Source organism: Berghia stephanieae, chromosome 9 (assembly GCF_034508935.2).
Source record: "Berghia stephanieae isolate SIO BIC M18660-M18661 chromosome 9, UCSD_Bste_1.3, whole genome shotgun sequence".
NCBI lineage: Eukaryota > Metazoa > Mollusca > Gastropoda > Nudibranchia > Aeolidiidae > Berghia > Berghia stephanieae.
The window spans coordinates 47542638-47567637 of NC_088368.1; the positions used below are offsets into that span (position 1 = coordinate 47542638).

The 25000-nt window shown below is 39.1% G+C and overlaps 1 protein-coding gene across 1 annotated transcript in view; it reads left to right on the plus strand.

Moving 5' to 3' along the window:
- Window positions 1-25000, plus strand: part of LOC144980362 (GPI-anchor transamidase-like) — a 31046-nt gene that overhangs the window by 1540 nt on the left and 4506 nt on the right. Inside the window, exons 2-9 of the mRNA XM_078928060.1 lie at window positions 3251-3393; window positions 5703-5761; window positions 6874-6950; window positions 8135-8246; window positions 17315-17411; window positions 19048-19165; window positions 19941-20051; window positions 24894-25000. The exon at window positions 24894-25000 is cut by the window's right edge and continues 75 nt beyond it. Of these exons, the coding sequence (XP_078784186.1) occupies window positions 3251-3393; window positions 5703-5761; window positions 6874-6950; window positions 8135-8246; window positions 17315-17411; window positions 19048-19165; window positions 19941-20051; window positions 24894-25000 (824 nt within the window). The remainder of the gene's footprint in view (window positions 1-3250; window positions 3394-5702; window positions 5762-6873; window positions 6951-8134; window positions 8247-17314; window positions 17412-19047; window positions 19166-19940; window positions 20052-24893) is intronic.

Sequence of the window (25000 nt, forward strand, 5' to 3'; positions counted from 1 at the left end):
AGTTTTTTAAAACTAGTAGTTTTGTTTTTTTCAAAAACATTTGTCTTTAACATGAAGGCATGCTCAAGGTGAAGTGGCCTTTAGAAGGCGTTGACTCTTCATTAAAGGTGCGCCTCTCTCTTTAAACTAACCCTGATAGAAGGAAAAACAAACACCCTATCACCTTTACTAAGACTTATGACTAACCCTAATAGATGGAAAAACAAACACCCTAGCACCTTTACTAAGACTTATGACTAACCCTGAAAGAAGGAAAAACAAACACCCTAGCACCTTTACTAAGACTTATGACTAACCCTAATAGATGGAAAAACAAACACCCTAGCACCTTTACTAAGACTTATGACTAACCCTAATAGATGGAAAAACAAACACCCTAGCACCTTTACTAAGACTTATGACTAACCCTAATAGATGGAAAAACAAACACCCTAGCACCTTTACTAAGACTTATGACTAACCCTAATAGATGGAAAAACAAACACCCTAGCACCTTTACTAAGACTTATGACTAACCCTAATAGATGGAAAAACAAACACCCTAGCACCTTTACTAAGACTTATGACTAACCCTAATAGATGGAAAAACAAACACCCTAGCACCTTTACTAAGACTTATGACTAACCCTAATAGATGGAAAAACAAACACCCTAGCACCTTTACTAAGACTTATGACTAACCCTAATAGATGGAAAAACAAACACCCCAGCACCTTTACTAAGACTTATGACTAACCCTAATAGATGGAAAAACAAACACCCTAGCACCTTTACTAAGACTTATGACTAACCCTAATAGATGGAAAAACAAACACCCTAGCACCTTTACTAAGACTTATGACTAACCCTAATAGATGGAAAAACAAACACCCTAGCACCTTTACTAAGACTTATGACTAACCCTAATAGATGGAAAAACAAACACCCTAGCACCTTTACTAAGACTTATGACTAACCCTAATAGATGGAAAAACAAACACCCTAGCACCTTTACTAAGACTTATGACTAACCCTAATAGATGGAAAAACAAACACCCTAGCACCTTTACTAAGACTTATGACTAACCCTAATAGATGGAAAAACAAACACCATAGCACCTTTACTAAGACATATGACTAACCCTAATAGAAAAAAAATCCTCCGACCTTGAGTCCTGGAACTATTCCTAATAGAAAAAAGAAACCTTGGACAGCGTTCAATACTTCACAAAACAAAATGGCGATGGAAAACCAAAACAATGGTCAAATAAGGAAATTTAAAACTTTCACTAATCTATCAAGGTTTGTTCTAGAGTTTTTAAAATACTAGACTACTTTATGTTGACAAATTGAATAAATAAATGCATGACAAAAGATCCACAGTGTAAATGCAAATTGAAAGAAGTGCTAGCACGAGGAGCTTTTCGGAAGGCCTCCTGAGATGTTTCAAACGTTCCTGGATGTAGCTTCACTTTATATTCTTATTTCAACTGGACCTTTGGTCAGACGTATTTTTCTTCAATTTGTCAATTGTCATTTTTTTGCGTTGAACCACCCTTTGTTGATTGATTGGTGAAAGCAAAAGTTAAAAATGTCCTAATATGACCATTGTTCTGGCTCTCCACTGCCATTGTTCTTGTTCCTCTTCCTTCAGCTCATCCCGCATTTTGCAGGGTTGCCATAATGAATGCCACATCTTCATGCATCTCGGTTCAACGCATCATCTTCCTCCAGGCCCAGTTCATTCATATCATCCTTTACCTTATCAAACCATCTAGTCTTTGGACGTCCCTTTTTCCTCTTTCCCGCTAACTGTGTATTCAATACTTTCCCTTCCACGTACTCCCTCTCTCGTCTCTTAACATGTCCGAACCATTTCAATCTATCTTCTCTCATCTTTATTGATACATTATTTACTTCAGTCAACCTTTGAATTCGTTCATTTCTCACTTTATCTTTTCTTATCCAGCCAAGTGACCATCTCTACATCATCATTTTCGCCACCTCAACTTCTTTATCCAGTGTCTCTGTTGTAGCTGCTGTCTCTAGTCCATACAACATTGATGGTCTTACAACAGATGTATATGTTTCCCCTTCAGCTTTGCGGAAATTCGTTTGTCACACATAACTCCAACCTTCCTCCAATTATTCCAGCCTGCCTGTATCCTCTTCTTAACCTCCATCTCATTGCCCCCATTTCCTTGGACAAATAATAATAATAATAATAATAATAATAATAATAATAATAATAATATAATAAAAAATAATAATAATAATAATAATAATAATAATAATAATAATAATAATAATAATAATAAGTTAAAAAAAAATAATAAAATAAATAAATAATAATAATAATAATAATAATAATAATAATAATAATAATTAAAAAAAAATAAATAAATAAATAAATAAATAATAATAATAATAATAATAAAATATATAAAATATAATAATAAAATAATGATAATAATAATAATAATAATAATAATAATAATAATAATAATAATAATAATAATAATAATAAAATAATAATAATAATAATAATAATAAAATAATAATAATAATAATAAAATAATAATAATAATAATAAAATAATAATAATAATAATAATAATAATAATAATAATAATAATAATAATAAATAATAATAATAATAATAATAATAATAATAATATAAATCATTTAATACTGCGCTTATTCCATTTACAAACAGCTCTATGCACCTTTTCAATACCAACATCAAAGTTACAATAACAGGTCATACACAAAGCATGCTTAAGACGATCATTATATCATGAAAAATAATCCATAAACGAAAAAGTAATCTATCAAATATTTCATAATAAAATCAGTCTTAATATTTGTCTTTAAAAATGGCCAGGCTGTGTTCTCTACAAATACCCTAGTCCCTGCTGATTGCTGCAAATCTGTCTAATATTTATATCCAGTTTGCTACATTGGTTTTATTATAGTTATTGTTTACGAGGGGATTTTTGTGGTCTGTGGTCCGTCCCGACTTTGGTCATAATAATGAATAAAATCGATATATTGGGACAGAGTTGCTCCGCGGTACGGTCTTTGCCTCGTACCCGAAAGGCACCGAGTTCGATCACCCACTGCGGCTGACGCCTGGGTTATTCCAGTCTTCCTTTGGAATAGAACCTGGAGACAAATTTCCCCTATGGGATGTATAAAGGGAATTTTATTCTATTTGTTTATATTTATTTTTATAGCTTTCACTCATCAATTATCCTTTGTTTGTTCCTCAGGATATTAATGATTTTTTCAAGAGTGGCCACACAAATAATTGGGCTGTGCTAGTGGATACTTCAAGGTTTTGGTTCAACTACCGTCACATGGCCAATGTACTGTCCATCTATCGCAGCGTTAAACGATTGGGAATTCCCGATAGGTATGGTGGCAATTTGATCATTTTTTCTCACGTGGTTGATTTAGACGAGCTTTAATTAAGAAGAAGAAAAGAGAGGATGATTTTTTTTTTTTTTTTATGATGATTTAATAAATTTTAAAACTGATGATTTAATAAATTTTAAAACTGATGATTTAATAAATTTTAAAACTGATGATTTAATAAATTTTAAAACTGATGATTTAATAAATTTTAAAAATGATGATTTAATTAATTTTTTTTTTTAATGATGATTTAATTTTTTTTTTAAAGGATGATTTTTTTTTTTTAATGATTTAATAAAAAACAAACAATGAGGATTTAATTTTTAATAAATGATGATTAATTTATTTTTAAAAAAACAATGATGATTTGATATTTTTTTAAAACGATGATTTAAATATTATTTTTTTAAAATGTTCCTTGGTGATGAATTGATTGGATATGACTGAGAAGTCCCATTTCTCACTGGCCGGGGTCTTTTGACCTTCCATGTGGCCAGGAACGTCATGCTGTGTCTTCTATCCCTGCGGGTCTTTTGACCTTCCTGGTTGCCATGAGGCATTGCTGTGTCTTCTATCCCTGCTGGGGTCTTTTGACCTTCCATGGTGGCCAGGAGGTCATTGCTGTGTCTTCTATCCCCCTGACTGGGGTCTTTGACCTTCCATGGTGGCCAGGAGGTCACTGCTGTATCTTCTATCCCCTGACCGGGTCTTTTGACCTTCCATGGTGGCCAGGAGGTCATTGCTGTGTCTTCTATCCCCCTGCCGGGGTCTTTTGACCTTCCATGGTGGCCAGGAGGTCACTGCTGTATCTTCTATCCCCCTGGCCGGGGTCTTTTGACCTTCCATGGTGGCCAGGAGGTCATTGCTGTGTCTTCTATCCCCCTGGCCGGGGTCTTTTGACCTTCCATGGTGGCCAGGAGGTCATTGCTGTGTCTTCTATCCCCCTGACCGGGGTCTTTTGACCTTCCATGGTGGCCAGGAGGTCATTGCTGTGTCTTCTATCCCCTGGCCGGGGTCTTTTGACCTTCCATGGTGGCCAGGAGGTCATTGCTGTGTCTTCTATCCCTCTGACCTGGTCTTTTGACCTTCCATGGTGGCCAGGAGGTCATTGCTGTGTCTTCTATCCACCTGGCCGGGGTCTTTTGACCTTCCATGGTGGCCAGGAGGTCATTGCTGTGTCTTCTATCCCCCTGGCCGGGGTCTTTTGACCTTCCATGGTGGCCAGGAGGTCACTGCTGTATCTTCTATCCCCCTGGCCGGGGTCTTTTGACCTTCCATGGTGGCCAGGAGGTCATTGCTGTTTCTTCTATCCCCCTGGCCGGGGTCTTTTGACCTTCCATGGTGGCCAGGAGGTCATTGCTGTGTCTTCTATCCCCCTGACCGGGGTCTTTTGACCTTCCATGGTGGCCAGGAGGTCATTGCTGTGTCTTCTATCCCCCTGGCTGGGGTCTTTTGACCCTCCATGGTGGCCAGGAGGTCATTGCTGTATCTTCTATCCCCCTGGCTGGGGTCTTTTGACCCTCCATGGTGGCCAGGAGGTCACTGCTGTATCTTCTATCCCTGTGGCTGGGGTCTTTTGACTTTCCATGGTGGCCAGGAGGTCATTGCTGTGTCTTCTATCCCCCTGGCCGGGGTCTTTTGACCTTCCATGGTGGCCAGGAGGTCATTGCTGTGTCTTCTATCCCCTGCCCTATATCAGTTTTCTGGGTTACTTTCTGTCTTTGTCTTGGATTGGGATTACATACTTGGTTTTGTCCTGGCTTTTACTGGAGTTTTTGGCTGGGATGGAAGCAGTTTAATGTATAGTATTATTAGTTTTGAGAGGTGATATTCTTCACCTTGTAAATCCGGTAGTTTTTATGGCAGACAGATGTGTGAGTGCATGACAAAATCATTCAGATGGTGAAAAGGTTTGAACTGAGATATTTCCAAGTTTGGTTAGAAGGTCATTTTAAAAAAATTTAAAATGAGTTCTTGTCATAAATGATTAAATCAACCCTTTTTGTACATCTTTGGGAAATATCAAAGCTCAATTTTACTTCTAAACATTTTTACATCTAGACAAGTTGAAAAAGTATGAAATTTGAGAAAAGTTGGTGGATACCTTTCCCATACATCTGACCATAACTTCATGAAAAATCACCTGATTTACTTCAAATAGACATTAAAATGTTCTGGGGAGCACATTCTTTCAGAAAATGCAACAACAAAAAAACAGATGAAAATCATATTTTTACCTTCGGACTGATGATGTCATCACTGACACAAATAATCTATTTCCATCAATCCGAATCTTTCTCATTACAGCCAAATTATTCTGATGGTGGCCGACGACATGGCCTGCAATGCCAGGAATCCAAGGCCGGGTAAGTCTCCATCCATGTCTGGGTCCAGAGAGGGATTACACCGTAGCCTATGTAGTCTCATAGCCGAACACTGACCGTAGCCTATGTAATCTCATAGCCTGACACTGACCGTAGCCTATGTAATCTCATAGCCTGACACTGACCGTAGCCTTTGTAAACTCATAGCCTGACACTGACCGTAGCCTATGTAATCTCATAGCCTGACACTGACCGTAGCCTTTGTAAACTCATAGCCTGACTCTGACCGTAGCCTATGTAATCTCATAGCCTGACACTGACCGTAGCCTTTGTAAACTCATAGCCTGACACTGACCGTAGCCTATGTAATCTCATAGCCTGACACTGACTGTAGCCTTTGTAAACTCATAGCCTGACACTGACCGTAGCCTTTGTAAACTCATAGCCTGACACTGACCGTAGCCTTTGTAAACTCATAGCCTGACACTGACTGTAGCCTTTGTAAACTCATAGCCTGACACTGACCGTAGCCTTTGTAAACTCATAGCCTGACACTGACCGTAGCCTTTGTAAACTCATAGCCTGACACTGACTGTAGCCTTTGTAAACTCATAGCCTGACACTGACCGTAGCCTTTGTAAACTCATAGCCTGACACTGACCGTAGCCTTTGTAAACTCATAGCCTGACACTTTGGCCTTCTTCGGGTAAACAAGAAAAGGAAATATGTAATATTACATTGGCATTATGGTTCAAAACGTATGTGTCTGTGTGTGTGTGTCTCAGTGTGTGTGTCTGTGTGTGTGTGTGTGCATAAGCAAGGGATGGAGAGAGATGGAGGGGGGGGGGGGGATAGAGAGGAAGAAACGGGCGACAATGAGATGAAATGCGAACCAATATAAATCAAGGATAAGATAGGGGGATGGGGGGGGGGGAGGTGTTATTAAAGAATTCTTCTTTTTTTTTTTTTTGGAAGCTGTTCTATTCATTTTTATTTCTTACTTTTTGTTAGTTTTGCTCTTTACATAAATCAAGCGGAAAACGAAATTCCAAATAATGATTTTCTCCTTTCTTTTATTTTTTATTCTTTTCCATGAATAATATTATTATAATTTATTGGCTAATGATGTTTCTCTGCCTGTCGTCTGTCCCCAGCTATGGTCTTCAACAACCAGAACCAGAACATCAATGTGTACGGAGATGACGTGGAGGTCGACTATAGGGGTTACGAGGTGACCATTTTCTGTCATTCCGTGTTTTTGTCACTGTGTCATGTCCATTGTTTGTGTGTTGTTTGTGTGTGTGTGTGTGTGTGTTGTTTTTTTTTCACTGAATGCACACCGATTTAGACAAAGACTTTTGCTGAAGGTTAAAGCTGAAATGAAAGGGGGGGGGGGGTTTGTAGAGCTATGACTGTGAGAAAAGTTTTTAAAAGTGGTCACAACGAATTTCTGTAAGAACAATGCCTAGTGAGCTTGGGCAGATGACTTGTTGAAGGCTGCCTGGTGTGGGAAATGGGGTTTGAACCTGATGTCACCTGGTTAAACAGTGACAGTGAAGATCCTACAGCTACTCTGTGCTTGGCCCCAACCCCCCACCCCCACCCCCAATATTTAAAAGTACTCCTTCAGGGCCATCAATCAGGTTCATGCAGCCGGAGTTTATCCCAGTTTCTGTAGCTTGAAACAAATGATAAAGATTGCTTGCTACCCTTTGGATAGGACGCTAGTCTATTGCAAAGTACTTTTCTCCAGATCTAATAGACCCAGCTACCCAGTCACAGCTTGACAAGATGATGGGGGGGGGGGAAACAAAGTCTGGACTTCACCCAGGGATCAATCCCAGCCCCTTTGTGTGTGAAGCGAATGCTCTACCACCTGAACAGCTATGTGGTCTAGTGGTATGACACTCGCTTTCGGATCAGAAGGTCCTGGGTTCGAGCCTCGCTCGACACATAGTTGAGTCCTTGGAAAAGACTCTTTACTCACATTCTCTCACTGTACTCAGGTGTAAAATGAGTAGCTGGCCGTTAACAGCATCATCTTTGTCCGAAAAAAGTTTAATATCGCCTAACAAGCGTCGTGTCCCGTCCTACATGTCAAGTGTTGCTGTTGGCCAGGGACCCCATGTAAAGCGCTTTGAGCACATTTAGTGGATATTGCGCGATATAAAAGCTCTATTTAAAAAAAAAAAAATTTAATTTTTAAAACTATCGGGACCTTCCCACCCTTGTATTGATATGACCTTAAAGTGTCTCAATCTCTTGAACTGTTTACAGTTCACACGAATGGAAAATTGACTAAATTTGTTCAATTTTTAACTGCGGTGAACTGGAGAGAGTGAACAATCAAACAAATAAATAAAATTAAGCCCCGATTGATCTACCCACTAATTAAACATGCGTCATCTCCTCCAGGTGACCGTAGAGAATTTCATCCGTGTGTTGACGGGGCGACTTCCTCCCAGCACCCCGAGGTCAAAGCGACTTTTGTCGGATGAACGAAGCAACATCCTCATTTACATGACTGGTGGGTTTTGACCATTTTTACAATCACTGATGCCTTTTCTTATTTTTTTTTGGTTTGGCTTAAGCCGTAAAGCCGGCTTTTTGAGTTTATTTGGCTGACCTTGTTCAGTATTGGTGAGTATTTTTGTTCAGGCCTGTAAATTTCCTGGCATTTCCGGCAATTTCGCTCTGCCGGAAAAAACAAAAAAAGTCCACTCAAATTGAATGGAGAAAGAGGAAGGTAAGGACACTTCCACCCAGTCATCCTGCCATGGCCCTCAGAGGGCCAAGTAAAGCACACCAACAGTGTTTCTTCATCTCCCTTTAGCAACTTTGAAGCCAACTTCATGGTGAGTGCTGTATGTTTAAGGGGTTTGATAATAATACAGACCTGCCATTTGTACCGATTTAATCGGGACCGTCCCGATTTTTATGCGAAATTTGCTGCTGTCCCGATTTCCTGATTTTTCTCTCTCGCGTCCCGATTTTTCTTTTTACCCGAATTTTTTTAGTTAGAAAAAAAAATTTGGCGGAAAAAAATTGGTAGAATTTTTTTTTAGCGGTAATCAAATAATGAGGTGACCGTATGAACCGGATGTGTATAACATATCGCCACCCCATTGTACGGTATCGATATAATGATATCGGTAATGTTGCCCAGTCATAAGTATTTCGTTTTATAGTATGGGCAGACGGGAATGAATTCGTAGGTGTTATTATTTCATAGATACCTGTGTTGTGGTTTATTTCAATTTCGTGCACACCATTCGTTCAATCGTCAATCACCAGTCACAGTCACTGATTCATTGTTCTCAACTCTACCTCGTGCTGAGCTGAATTGTTAATTGTGCATTTTCTTGGATTTAATTCGTTTTTTTACTACTTTTTCATCTGTGTGCATTATAATTGGTCTTTGTTATTTGTGCTATACATAATACATCCATTGATTCATTTGTGTTGATAGATAGATCTAATTATTGACTTCAGATAATTATGGCTTCGCCAGCACCAAAACGACCTCGTGTTCAAAAGTTCCGTGAAGAATATAAGAAGATTTGGAACTTTGTGACTGAGTCAAGGTTAGGGGATGAGTATGCCAGGTGCACAATTTGTGAATGTGACGTAAAGATAAGTAGTGGAGCACGTTCTGATTTGGAAAGACATATTAAGACCCCTAAGCATTCGAATCGTGCTAAAGCATTTTCTTCTACCCCATCTGTGATGTCCATGTTTTCGCCAAAGTCTCGGAGCAGCTTAGATGATAAGGTGGCGACGGCTGAATTGTTATTCACAACTTTTATTGTTGAACACAACCTCCCTGTGGCCATTGCTGATCATGCTGGAGAACTATTCAAGATGATGTTCCCTGATAGTGACATAGCTAAAAAATTCAAATGTGCTAGAACGAAATGTCGCCAGTTGATGGGTAATATTGCTGAGGATGCTAAATCAACAATTGTTAAATCTGTAAAGGATACCCCATTTTCACTGTCAACTGATGGAAGCAATGATCGAGGATCAGAGCAAATATACCCGATTGTGCTTAGGTACCATAACAATAGTCAAGTTGTGACAGATGCTTTGAGTATCACCACTCCAACTGGGAATTCAACAGGAGAAAATAATTATACTGCACTGAGCAGTGAGTTAGATAAACATGGACTCTCTTGGAAGAATTGTATTAGTTTTGGTACTGACAATGCTGCTGTTATGTTAGGGAACCAAAATGGTGTTGCTGCTCATATTAAAAAAACAAATCCTGATATTCACATTCAAGGTTGTCCCTGCCATTTACTCCATATTGCAGCCAAGCGAGCCTGTCAGACACTGAGGTGTCCAATTGAGGAAATTTTAATTGACATTTATCACTATTTAGACAATAGCACAAAGAGACAAAAATCCCTGCAACAGTTCCAAATAGAAACAGGGCATGTTGTTAAAAAAATAATCAAACATGGACCAACAAGGTGGTTGTCACTTCACAAATGCATTGAAAGACTTGTGGAACAATGGGATGCCTTGACTGGTTTTTTCAGTGCAGAAATTAAAGACCTTAAAAAACCGTCTGATAGGTTGAAGAGAATTGATTTATTTTTTTCTAACGCAAAGTCAAAGGCTTATGCTCTATTCCTCAAGTTTGCCCTTCCCACCTACATTAATGCTAATCTTCTCCTCCAAAGAGAGGAACCAACAGTACACTTACTGCAGCAGCGTCTTCATGATGTTGTGACGGACATATTAATGGCTTTTGTTAAACCAGAGGCCATTTCCAAGGAGAGTGATATTTATAAAATAGAACACCACAGGAGAAGCAGACAGAAGGATAGAGAGGATTTATTAATAGGCCATGATACCCGACTTTTTATTGATGTCATGAAAGCGGAAACAAAGATGTCTGGGACACAGTTGACAGAATTTTTTGAAGATGTCAGGAGCTTTTATTCCACCTCATTAAAATACATCTTCGAAAACTTGCCCCTTAGAGATGAAGCTCTCAAACATGCGAAAATCTTGGACGTCCGTGTCAGGACCACAACCAAATTCGAGTCCATAAGTTACTGGATCAATAGATTCGAATGTCTTAAACCAAGAACATCCTGTGAACATGAACAACTTCAAAAGGAGTTTGTTAGGTTTCAATTTGATAGACTGGAAGGACTTGATGTGACGATGAGGGTTGACAGGTTGTGGCAGGAGATCAGTGAATTGAAGGATAGTTGTGGGGTTTTTAAATACCAACTCTTAGGGCGGGTAATGAAGGGATTATGCTGTTTACCACATAGTAATGCAGACTCAGAAAGGGTTTTTTCGCTTGTTCGCAAGAACAAAACGGAGGCTAGAGCAAGCATGACTCGGCAGCTTCTGAGTGATATAATTCTTATCAAGATGACTCTTATTAGTCGTGGGCAGTCTTGTTATGGCTTTGTGCCATCACCAAGTCTTCTGGCCAAATGTGGTCGACAATAACTGCACAGAATAACGACACTACGCCTGTGAGTTTGGTGTCCTCAGGTGAGTGTTTAAAAAAAATATCAATGTAACGTTTTGTCCCTTATTTTCAAGCGTCCTGATTTTTTTTCCTGTGTCCTGATTTTTTGAGACCTTGGTCCTGATTTTTTGTGTTGGTAAAATGGCAGGTCTGATAATAGTCATGTTTTAAGCCTCTTTTTGTCCTAAGTACTTTTTCATTTTGTTTCACCGCCTATATGAAGTGGTAAAATTCTAAGAAAATATTCCTGGAAATGGGGATCTTTGCTCGTGTTATATTGAACAAGCTTTGGCTTCAGGGGGACGTTGTCTCACTGACCACCAGCTTTGGCTTCAGGGGGACGTTGTCTCACTGACCACCAGCTTTGGCTTCAGGGGGGGACGTTGTCTCACTGACCACCAGCTTTGGCTTCAGGGGGACGTTGTCTCACTGACCACCAGCTTTGGCTTCAGGGGGACGTTGTCTCACTGACCACCAGCTTTGGCTTCAGGGGGACGTTGTCTCACTGACCACCAGCTTTGGCTTCAGGGGGACGTTGTCTCACTGACCACCAGCTTTGGCTTCAGGGGGGGACGTTGTCTCACTGACCACCAGCTTTGGCTTCAGGGGGACGTTGTCTCACTGACCACCAGCTTTGGCTTCAGGGGGACGTTGTCTCACTGACCACCAGCTTTGGCTTCAGGGGGGGACGTTGTCTCACTGACCACCAGCTTTGGCTTCAGGGGGACATTGTCTCACTGACCACCAGCTTTGGCTTCAGGGGGACGTTGTCTCACTGACCACCAGCTTTGGCTTCAGGGGGACGTTGTCTCACTGACCACCAGCTTTGGCTTCAGGGGGACGTTGTCTCACTGACCACCAGCTTTGGCTTCAGGGGGACGTTCTCTCACTGACCACCAGCTTTGGCTTCAGGGGGACGTTGTCTCACTGACCACCAGCTTTGGCTTCAGGGGGACGTTCTCTCACTGACCACCAGCTTTGGCTTCAGGGGTACGTTGTCTCACTGACCACCAGCTTTGGCTTCAGGGGGACGTCTCACTGACCACCAGCTTTGGCTTCAGGGGGACGTTGTCTCACTGACCACCAGCTTTGGCTTCAGGGAGACGTTGTCTCACTGACCACCTCCCAGTGCTCTGTCCTGGACCCGAACCCAATTACGTCTCGTGGATTTTCAGGCCATTTTTCAGGGGGCAGATGCAGGCCTGATTGTTTAAAAGATGAAAACATTGATTGTTTAAAGACAACCGTATTGGTTGTTTAAAGACAACCGTATTGGTTGTTTAAAGACAACCGTATTGGTTGTTTAAAGACAACCGTATTGGTTGTTTAAAGACAACCGTATCGGTTGTTTAAAGACAACCGTATTGGTTGTTCAAAGACAACCGTATTGGCTGTTTAAAGACAACCGTATTGGTTGTTTAAAGACAACCGTATTGGCTGTTTAAAGACAACCGTATTGGTTGTTTAAAGACAACCGTATTGGTTGTTTAAAGACAACCGTATTGGTTGTTTAAAGACAACCGTATTGGTTGTTTAAAGACAACTGTATTGGCTGTTTAAAGACAACCGTATTGGTTGTTCAAAGACAACCGTATTGGTTGTTTAAAGACAACCGTATCGGTTGTTTAAAGACAACCGTATTGGTTGTTCAAAGACAACCGTATTGGCTGTTTAAAGACAACCGTATTGGTTGTTTAAAGACAACCGTATTGGCTGTTTAAAGACAACCGTATTGGCTGTTTAAAGACAACTGTATTGGCTGTTTAAAGACAACCGTATTAGTTGTTTAAAGACAACTGTATTGGTTGTTTAAAGACAACCGTATTGGTTGTTTAAAGACAACCGTATTGGTTGTTTAAAGACAACCGTATTGGTTGTTCAAAGACAACCGTAATTGTTGTTTAAAGACAACCGTATTGGTTGTTTAAAGACAACCGTATTGGTTGTTCAAAGACAACCCTATTGGTTGTTTAAAGACAACCGTATTGGTTAAGACAACCGTATTTGTTAAGACAACCGCATTGACTGTTTAAAGACAACCGTATTGGCTGTTTTAAGACAACGGTATTGGTTGTTTAAAGACAACTGTATTGGCTGTTTAAAGACAACCGTATTGGTTGTTTAAAGACAACTGTATTGGTTGTTTAAAGACAACCGTATTGGCTGTTTAAAGACAACCGTATTGGCTGTTTAAAGACAACCGTATTGGTTAAGACAACCATATTTGTTAAGACAACTGTATTGGCTGTTTAAAGACAACCTATTTGGCTGTTTAAAGACAACCATATTGGCTGTTTAAAGACAACCATATTGGCTATTTAAAGACAACCGTATTGGCTGTTTAAAGACAACCGTATTGGTTGTTTAAAGACAACCGTATTGGTTGTTCAAAGACAACCGTATTGGCTGTTTAAAGACAACCGTATTGGTTGTTCAAAGACAACCGTATTGGCTGTTTAAAGACAACCGTATTGGTTGTTTAAAGACAACCGTATTGGCTGTTTAAAGACAACCGTATTGGTTGTTTAAAGACAACCGTATTGGCTGTTCAAAGACAACCGTATTGGTTGTTTAAAGACAACCGTATTGGCTGTTTAAAGACAACCGTATTGGCTGTTCAAAGACAACCGTATTGGCTGTTTAAAGACAACCGTATTGGTTGTTTAAAGACAACCGTATTGGCTGTTTAAAGACAACCGTATTGGTTGTTTAAAGACAACCGTATTGGCTGTTTAAAGACAATCGTATTGGTTGTTTAAAGACAACCGTATTGGCTGTTCAAAGACAACCGTATTGGTTGTTTAAAGACAACCGTATTGGCTGTTTAAAGACAACCGTATTGGCTGTTTAAAGACAACCGTATTGGCTGTTCAAAGACAACCGTATTGGCTGTTTAAAGACAACCGTATTGGTTGTTTAAAGACAACCGTATTGGCTGTTCAAAGACAACCGTATTGGCTGTTTAAAGACAACCGTATTGGTTGTTTAGAGACAACCGTATTGGTTAAGACAACCGTATTGGTTGTTCAAAGACAACCGTATTGGTTGTTCAAAGACAACCGTTAAGGGGAAGCTGGACGGATATGAAGGCCTATATGTTTAGTGGATATTGCAATATAAAAATGCCCTAGATTCTAGATTCTTCTTCACTAAAATAAAAAAAAGCCTGTAAACTTTCTCATTAAGAGCAAATCTGACAATATTTCATGCAACTCTTCTCTTCATCAAATGGTATCACCCTTAAATGTTACAGTGAATGACGTCATCAGTCAGATGGTGAAAAGGTTTGAACTGAGATATTGCCAAGTTTAAATAGAAGGTCAATTTTTATCCAAAATGAGTTCTTGTCATAAAAAATTAAATAAACCCTTTTTGTAAATCTTCGGGAAATATCACAGCTTAATTTCACTTCTAAATATTTTTTACAGCTAGTCAAGTAGAAAAAGTATGAAAGTTGAGAAAAGTTGCTGGATACCTTTCCCATAACTTGATGAAAAAGTCATGCACTGACACAAATCATAACAATAAGTATTGAATTGTAAGCTTCAATTTATCAAAGCAGGATGAATGAAACACGACAGACGAATGAGATAATGTGATAGTGGTGTTGTAATCTCATTCATCCTGTTTTGTTGATAAAGGGGAAACCCGAAACATCCACAGTATCTTTCTTCATCTAATAAATTGAAGCTTACGATTCCAGACTTATCGTTACTTTTTCCTCAGAGCTTCAAGCAGCATCATTCTCATTATCCGTTAAATCATAGAATTCCAACCAATCGAGGCAGGAAATGAAAAACTATGCTCTCATTGTGTTGCTGTTGATTTGGTGCACCTTGTAAAGAGTTTTGAGCCCATGTAGTTGCTATTGCATTGTATGAAAGCATCTGGTGAGAGAATTTGAGTGAAGAGTCTTTTCCAAGGACTCAATTATGCGCTGAGTGAGGCTCGAACCCAGGACCTTCCGATCCTAAAACAAGTGTCACAAGGAAGGTCCTAGCATCTCCTTAGATGACTCTAAGATGTCCCAACGAGTGTCACAAGGAAGGTCCTAGCATCTCCTTAGATGACTCTAAGATGTCCCAATGAGTGTCACAAGGAAGGTCCTAGCATCTCCTTAGATGACTCTGATTAAGATGTCCCAATGAGTGTCACAAGGAAGGTCCTAGCATCTCCTTAGATGACTCTAAGATGTCCCAACGAGTGTCACAAGGAAGGTCCTAGCATCTCCTTAGATGACTCTAAGATGTCCCAATGAGTGTCACAAGGAAGGTCCTAGCATCTCCTTAGATGACTCTGATTAAGATGTCCCAACGAGTGTCACAAGGAAGGTCCTAGCATCTCCTTAGATGACTCTGATTAAGATTTCCCAACGAGTGTCACAAGGAAGGTCCTAGCATCTCCTTAGATGACTCTGATTAAGATGTCCCAACGAGTGTCACAAGGAAGGTCCTAGCATCTCCTTAGATGACTCTGATTAAGATGTCCCAACGAGTGTCACAAGGAAGGTCCTAGCATCTCCTTAGATGACTCTAAGATGTCCCAACGAGTGTCACAAGGAAGGTCCTAGCATCTCCTTAGATGACTCTGATTAAGATGTCCCAACGAGTGTCACAAGGAAGGTCCTAGCATCTCCTTAGATGACTCTAAGATGTCCCAATGAGTGTCACAAGGAAGGTCCTAGCATCTCCTTAGATGACTCTGATTAAGATGTCCCAACGAGTGTCACAAGGAAGGTCCTAGCATCTCCTTAGATGACTCTAAGATGTCCCAATGAGTGTCACAAGGAAGGTCCTACCATCTCCTTAGATGACTCTGATTAAGATGTCCCAACGAGTGTCACAAGGAAGGTCCTAGCATCTCCTTAGATGACTCTAAGATGTCCCAATGAGTGTCAAAGGAAGGTCCTAGCATCTCCTTAGATGACTCTGATTAAGATGTCCCAACGAGTGTCACAAGGAAGGTCCTAGCATCTCCTTAGATGACTCTAAGATGTCCCAACGAGTGTCACAAGGAAGGTCCTAGCATCTCCTTAGATGACTCTGATTAAGATGTCCCAACGAGTGTCACAAGGAAGGTCCTAGCATCTCCTTAGATGACTCTAAGATGTCCCAACGAGTGTCACAAGGAAGGTCCTAGCATCTCCTTAGATGACTCTGATTAAGATGTCCCAACGATTGTCACAAGGAAGGTCCTAGCATCTCCTTAGATGACTCTAAGATGTCCCAATGAGTGTCACAAGGAAGGTCCTAGCATCTCCTTAGATGACTCTGATTAAGATGTCCCAACGAGTGTCACAAGGAAGGTCCTAGCATCTCCTTAGATGACTCTAAGATGTCCCAATGAGTGTCACAAGAAAGGTCCTAGCATCTCCTTAGATGACTCTGATTAAGATGTCCCAACGAGTGTCACAAGGAAGGTTCTAGCATCTCCTTAGATGACTCTAAGATGTCCCAACGAGTGTCACAAGGAAGGTCCTAGCATCTCCTTAGATGACTCTAAGATGTCCCAATGAGTGTCACAAGGAAGGTCCTAGCATCTCCTTAGATGACTCTGATTAAGATGTCCCAACGAGTGTCACAAGGAAGGTCCTAGCATCTCCTTAGATGACTCTAAGATGTCCCAATGAGTGTCACAAGAAAGGTCCTAGCATCTCCTTAGATGACTCTGATTAAGATGTCCCAACGAGTGTCACAAGGAAGGTCCTAGCATCTCCTTAGATGACTCTAAGATGTCCCAATGAGTGTCACAAGGAAGGTCCTAGCATCTCCTTAGATGACTCTGATTAAGATGTCCCAACAAGTGTCACAAGGAAGGTCCTAGCATCTCCTTAGATGACTCTAAGATGTCCCAACGAGTGTCACAAGGAAGGTCCTAGCATCTCCTTAGATGACTCTGATTAAGATGTCCCAACGAGTGTCACAAGGAAGGTCCTAGCATCTCCTTAGATGACTCTAAGATGTCCCAATGAGTGTCACAAGGAAGGTCCTAGCATCTCCTTAGATGACTCTAAGATGTCCCAATGAGTGTCACAAGGAAGGTCCTAGCATCTCCTTAGATGACTCTGATTAAGATGTCCCAACGAACTGATTTCCTTCCAGGGCACGGTGGAGACGGATTCCTCAAGTTCCAAGATGCCAACGAAGTGTCCAATGTGGAACTGGCCGATGCTTTTGAACAGATGTGGCAAAAACAAAGGTAGTAAATGGGCCGTTGTAATTGTTTTATAGAAGCCTGAGGCAAGTTCTGTTTTCTGTTTTCCAACATTCTTTCTGTCTTTGTCTTGGAATGAGATTACTTGGTTTTGTCCTGGCCCTGGCTGGGAGGGAAACAGTCAAATGCATAGTTATTGTTTTGGGAGATGATATTTTTTTCCTTGTAAATCATCTCTCTGTTATGTATTATTATATTTGTTATTTTGAATGTATAATTTAAGCATTTGAGTTTATTCCTCTTTGTTGGATTTTGTGCTTTTGTCCGGATGAGACTTATAGGTGATCTCAAACTAAGTACATTGGTGGTATGCTCTTGGAATCTACATCTGATCCCTATTTGTTCCCAATTCCCCTATATCTTACTTTTTGTTGGGTGCTTTAATTGTAATTCTAACTTTTTACTATCCAAATGTCTTCCTTTTTACTGGCTCTGATATGACCTAATTGTGTTTCAAGTGCTGTAAAACCCTTAAAAACAAACAAATACTAGTACTTCAATTAATTCGTAGAAATACAAATTTTTGGCTCCAGCTACAGACCAACTTTGGCTTCTTTGACTCAATAAATCTTGTAGAAAAGGAAAGTTTAGCTCCTTAGATCCTATATCCACGACTTTGGAGCATTTTTGGATCATGCGAAGGGCAAATTGTTTATTTCTAAATCTATTTAAAGTGACTTTTTCTTCTTTTTTTTTTTCCTTAGAAACTACGAATTTTTAAAATGTCTAGTTGGCAGCTCTGCTTGAGACCCCTTGTAAAGTGCTTTGAGCATGTTTAGTGGATATTTTAAGATTACTTATCTTTTCCAGAAATTTTTATCCTAGGCATTTTCTTCTTGATGAGTAAGTTATACGTTTTATTTTCTGATTCCATTTTGTTGAATGTCAATTACATTTTGTAAGACTTGCATAGTTAGTGTGTGCGACTGTTGTGTGTGTATGTGTGTGTGTGTGTGTGTGCGTGTACGACTGATGTGTGTGTCTGTTTGGCTCGGTACGAGTGTGTTTATGGTTTGATAAGTATATTGTAAAGCGCTTTGAGGCTTTGGCATTTAGCGCTAGATATATGAGAACATTTTATTATTATTATTGTTATTATTATTATTATTATTATTATTATTATTATTATTATTATTATTATTATTATTATTATTATTATTATTATTATTATTATTATTATTATTATTATTATTATTATTATTATTATTATTATTATTATTATTATTATTATTATTATTATTATTATTATTATTATTATTATTATATTATTATTATTATTATTATTATTATTATTATTATTATTATTATTATTATTATTATATTATTATTCATTATTATTATTATTTTATTATTATTATTATTATTATTATTATTATTATTATTATTATTATTATTATTATTATTGTTATTATTATTACTATTATTATTATTAGTATTATTATCATTATTGTTATTATTTATTATTATTGTTATTATTATTACTATTATTATTATTATTATTATTATTATTATTATTATTATTATTATTATTATTATATTGTGCTATATAAAAGCTCCAGTTTTTTGTTTTTGTTTGTTTTTATAATATTATTTCCCTTTCCACGTTTGTGTCATGTGACAGGTACCACGAGATATTCTTCATGATTGACACGTGTCAAGCCGAGTCGATGTACCAGAAATTCTATTCCCCGAATGTCCTGGCCATAGCAAGCAGTAAGGTGGGAGAGGACTCCTTGTCGGTGAGTTGTCGATCCAGTCTCTGGGGGGAGGGGGGGGGTCCTGACCTCCCATAGTGGCCATAGCAAGCAGTAAGGTGGGAGAGGATTCATTGTCGGTGAGTTGTCGATCCAGTCTCTGGGGGGAGGGGGAGGGCGGAGGGGGTCCTGACCTCCCATAGTGGCCATCAGTAAGGTGGGAGAGGATTCATTGTCGGTGAGTTGTCGATCCAGTCTCTGGGGGGAGGGGGAGGGCGGAGGGGGTCCTGACCTCCCATAGTGGCCAAGGAGGCACTTGCTGTGTCTTCTATCCCCCTGTATCTGAGTGGGGTTCCTGACCTCCCACTGTGGGCAGGCAGGTACTTGTGTCTTCTACCTCCCTGTATCTCGGTGGGGTTCCTGACCTCCCATTGCCTCCCTGGGTGGAGTTCCTGACCTCCCATAGTGGGCAGGGAGGTACTTGCTGTGTCTTCTATCCCCCTGTATCTGTTTTCCAACATTCTTTCTGTCTTTGTCTTGGAATGAGATTACTTGGTTTTGTCCAGGCCCTGGCTGGGAGGAAAACAGTCGAATATTATAGTTACAGTTGAGGGAGATGATATTTTTTTTCCTTGTAAATCATCTCTCTGTTATGTACTTTTTTTTTATATTAAATTCTTAACATATGTATTGACCAACTGTTTTTCTCTCCCTGTCCAGCACCATGTGGACCCAGCCCTGGGCGTCTACGTCATTGATAGATTTCTGTCCCCTCACATATATATTGACCAACTGTTTTTCTCTCCCTGTCCCTGTCCAGCACCATGTGGACCCAGCCCTGGGCGTCTACGTCATTGATAGATTCACCTACTATGCCTTGGAGTTTCTGGAGGGAGTCCGGCCAGGATCCAAAAAGACCATGGCACAGTTTGTAAGTTTTAAGGAATAAATAAGATGAGAGAAGATAGATTGAAATGGGTCGGACATGTAAAGAGATGAGAGAGGGAGTACGTGGGAAGGAAATAATTGGAATATACAATTAGCGGGAAAGAGGAAAAAGGGACGCCCAAAGACTATATGGTGGGATATGGTAATGGATGATATGAAAGAACTGGGCCTGGAGGAAGATGATGCGTTGAACCAAGATGCATGGAGATGTGGCATTCATTATGGCAACCCTGCAAAATGTGGGATAAGCTGAAAGAAGAGGAAGGAATGAATAATCTGTGTAAGAGACTATAGACATGTTTGCAATCAGCACACTGTTAAAATAAAATAACCCTCTCCTTAGCACCTACAGCAAAATCATGACATTTGTTACGACACAATATATATTTTAAAAATTCAGATTTATTTTGTACACCAAAAACTTTGAAGAATGATCTTTGTTTGATTCATAAGAACATAAAGTTGTTTTGTAGAGAGATTGTTTGAGTTTTAAAAAATCAATTTTTCTGCTGGGTAAGCCTGCTGCCATTTTGGGGAAATACTGAGAATGATCAGGAAGGCATACCTGCCTCTTATTACGGACCGTCCGTAATTGGTACCGAAGTGTAAGGACAATTACAGACTTGCGGAAATAGCTGAAATATTACTGATACAAATGGTTGCAATGCTAAATTAAAACATAATTATTTTTTTTTTCATTATTTACCGCATGTTACAATAGAAAATCTCAATGCTAGGGAAAGACAATGGTGTGATAGCTTTTTGTAAGGAAAAGAACCCCAATATTATTTTATCAGGTTGTCCTCTATATAACATGGTAAGTTTATTTTACATATTATATAAAAGGATGTATCTATCATTATTTTTGTTTGCTTTAGTATTACTGAAATTTGACCATTTATTACTGATGAATTTTGTATTTCTTACTGAATTTGAAATTTTCAAGTAGGAGAGAGATAAACAAAAATAAACGTACCAGCCTACAAAAAGAATAAAATACCAAACGCAGAATGCTTCAGACTCAAAGCCCTTTGTCAGCCAATAACAAAAACGATAAACACAAACATTGCTTAAAACCAGACGAATAGTTGGCTTGTCCTGTCTGCTCTCCTACTGGTGGGAACAACTTGGGTCGCTCAATTATGTGTGGCGATGTGGTCTAGTGGTATGACACTCGCTTTCGGATCGGAAGGTCCTGGGTTCAAGCCTCGCTCGGCTCATAGTTGAGTCCTTGGAAAAGGCTCTTTACTCACATTCTCTCACCTTGCTCAGGTGTAAAATGAGTACCTGGCCATTAACAGCGTTGTCTTTGTCCGAAAAATTGTAATATCGCCTAACAAGCAGCAGGCCCCGTCCTACATGTTAAATGTTGCTGTTGGCCAGGCACGCCTTGTAAAGTGCTTTGAGCACATTTAGTGGATATTGCGCTATATAAAGCTCAATTTACTTTGATTTACTCATACTTATAGGAACAGAGATGCGATTGGCCAAATTGCAGACATTGTGTATTCTATTGACATCCTTCTTAGTTAAATACCCAGTTGAGAAAAATTCCGTACTCAAGAAATAAGAGGAAGGCACATAACTTATAGGAATGGAGATCATCATCATAGCTTGTCACTCCAACACCGAACCTACTCCACAGCATCTGGGGAGCAGACTCTTAGGTCATGGTCAGTGCAGCTGGGCCCATCCTGGCGTTCTCTAAGGATGTGCTCCATCGTCTGCTATGGGCATCCACATGTACACAAGCTAGTCTCAGCCAGCCCCCACTTTTTCATGCTTCCAGCTGTTATCCCAATATTTGCCCGTGCTCCGTTTACCCATTCATTCCTGGGGAGCTCAGTTCCGTAGAGCAGGAATGGAGATGAGAGTGGCCGAATTGCAGTTAATATGCGTACCATTGACGTCTCTCTGTTTGTGTTAGGGCGGGGTGTAAATGGATATTAACTCACTCAATCCTAGAGATTTTTGCTACTTTTCAAAATGGGAAAAAATGTATTAAAAATAAACATGTCCTACATAGATAGTTTTATTCAACTACCATTAACATGTAAAAAATATAAAACATTAGCTTTGATATACGCCTATAATTTGTCTCAGAAAAATGTAATAAATAGGCATGGGGTAAAAGTAACCCCGGGTAAACTACGGATATAGTCGGTGTTAGGGTTGAGTGAGTTAACTACGGATATAGTCGGTGTTAGGGTTGAGTGAGTTAACTACGGATATAGTCGGTGTTAGGGTTGAGTGGGTTAACTACGGATATAGTCGGTGTTAGGGTTGAGTGAGTTAACTACGGATATGGTCGGTGTTAGGGTTGAGTGAGTTAACTACGGATATAGTCGGTGTTAGGGTTGAGTGGGTTAACTATGAAGGGAACTTGAAATGTGTTCCTTGTGTTTTGGTTTGTTTGTTTTGGGTTTTTTTTGGTTTTATTTCCCCCAGTATTGCTTCCCTTCATATTCTGTATTCGTGGATTTTACTCAAAGGGATATCAAGGCTGCCAGAAGCTGTGACTGTAAAAAGTCATAAACAAAAATCAATATAATATAACGGCTTAGAAAAAAAAAATAACAAAATACCAAACACGGAACATTTCGGGCTTAAAACCCTTCTTCAGCCAACAACAAACAAACAATCAAGACGTGAATACATACATACTGAATACCAAATCAAGACGTGAATACATACATACTGAATACCAAATCAAGACGTGAATACATACATACTGAATACCAAATCAAGACGTGAATACATACATACTGAATACCAAATCAAGACGTGAATACATACATACTGAATACCAAATCAAGACGTGAATACATACATACTGAATACCAAATCAAGATGTGAATACATACATACTGAATACCAAATCAAGACGTGAATACATACATACTGAATACCAAATCAAGATGTGAATACATACATACTGAATACCAAATCAAGACGTGAATACATACATACTGAATACCAAATCAAGACGTGAATACATACAGACTGAATACCAAATCAAGACGTGAATACATACAGACTGAATACCAAATCAAGACGTGAATACATACATACTGAATACCAAATCAAGACGTGAATATATACATAGTGAATACCAAATCAAGACATGAATACATACATACTGAATACCAAATCAAGACGTGAATACATACATACTGAATACCAAATCAAGACGTGAATACATACATACTGAATACCAAATCAAGACGTGAATATATACATACTGAATACCAAATCAAGACGTGAATACATACAGACTGAATACCTAATCAAGACGTGAATACATACATACTGAATACCAAATCAAGACGTGAATACATACATACTGAATACCAAATCAAGACGTGAATATATACATACTGAATACCAAATCAAGATGTGAATACATACATACTGAATACCAAATCAAGACGTGAATACATACATACTGAATACCAAATCAAGACGTGAATATATACATACTGAATACCAAATCAAGACGTGAATATATACATACTGAATACCAAATCAAGATGTGAATACATACATACTGAATACCAAATCAAGACATGAATACATACATACTGAATACCAAATCAAGACGTGAATACATACATACTGAATACCAAATCAAGACGTGAATATATACATACTGAATACCAAATCAAGACGTGAATATATACATACTGAATACCAAATCAAGACGTGAATACATACATACTGAATACCAAATCAAGACATGAATACATACAGACTGAATACCAAATCAAGACGTGAATACATACATACTGAATACCAAATCAAGACGTGAATACATACAGACTGAATACCAAATCAAGACGTGAATACATACATACTGAATACCTAATCAATACGTGAATACATACATACTGAATACCAAATCAAGACGTGAATACATACATACTGAATACCAAATCAAGACGTGAATACATACATACTGAATACCAGATAGACAACAAGAGATTTTTATGGTCCTCTCTGTCGTCTATCTGGAATTTAGCAATGTATTTATGTCTTTATTGTTGTTTTTGTTGTTGTCTGAAGAAGGGTTTTGAGCCCAAAACGTCCCGTGTTTGGTATTTTGTTCTTTTTTTTTTTTTCTAAGCTGTTCTATTCATTTTTGTTTATGACTTTTTGCGTGGATAGAACGTGACTCAGCTACAACAGCGTTTGTTTTTCTGGCTTGTCCCCTCCCCCCCCCCCCCACTATCCCTGTTGTGTCTGAGTTCCACTATGGTGAAGAATTGAATTTTCTGGGTGGAGTTCCTGACCTCCTGTACTTACTGTGTCGTCTATTCCCCTTTATCAGTTTTCCAACTTGCTTTCTGTCTTTGTCTTGGAATGAGATTACTTGGTTTTGTCCTGACCCTGGCTGGGAGGGAAACAGTCAAATGTATAGTTAGTTTTGGGAGATGAGATTTTTTTCCTTGCAAATCATCTCTCTGTTATGCTTTGTATTATGTTTTTACATGTTAGATATGATTTGTAAACATTTGAGTGTTTTCTCCTTTGTGGGGACCTGTGCTTGTGTCTGGATGAGACTTGTAGGTGATCTCAAACTAAGTACTTTGATAGTGTGCTCTTGGAATCTACATCTGTTCCTTATTTGAACCAATTCCCCTTTGTCTTATTTTTCTCGAGTGCTTTAATTGTAATTCTAGAACTTTTTACTATCCCATTTTCTTCCTTTTTACTGGTGCTGATATAACCTTAATGTGTTGCAAGCGCCGTAAAACCCTTAGAAAGAAAAACAAACCACTGTAGTCAAGAATTGAATGTTAAAATGTTGTCTTTCCTCCTCGGACAGTTCAAAGTTTGTCCCAAGCACCAGTGCATCAGCACCGTCAACACGCGCCAGGATTTGTTTCAACGCGACGTCTCCAAGACCTTGTTGACGGATTTCTTTGGCAGTGT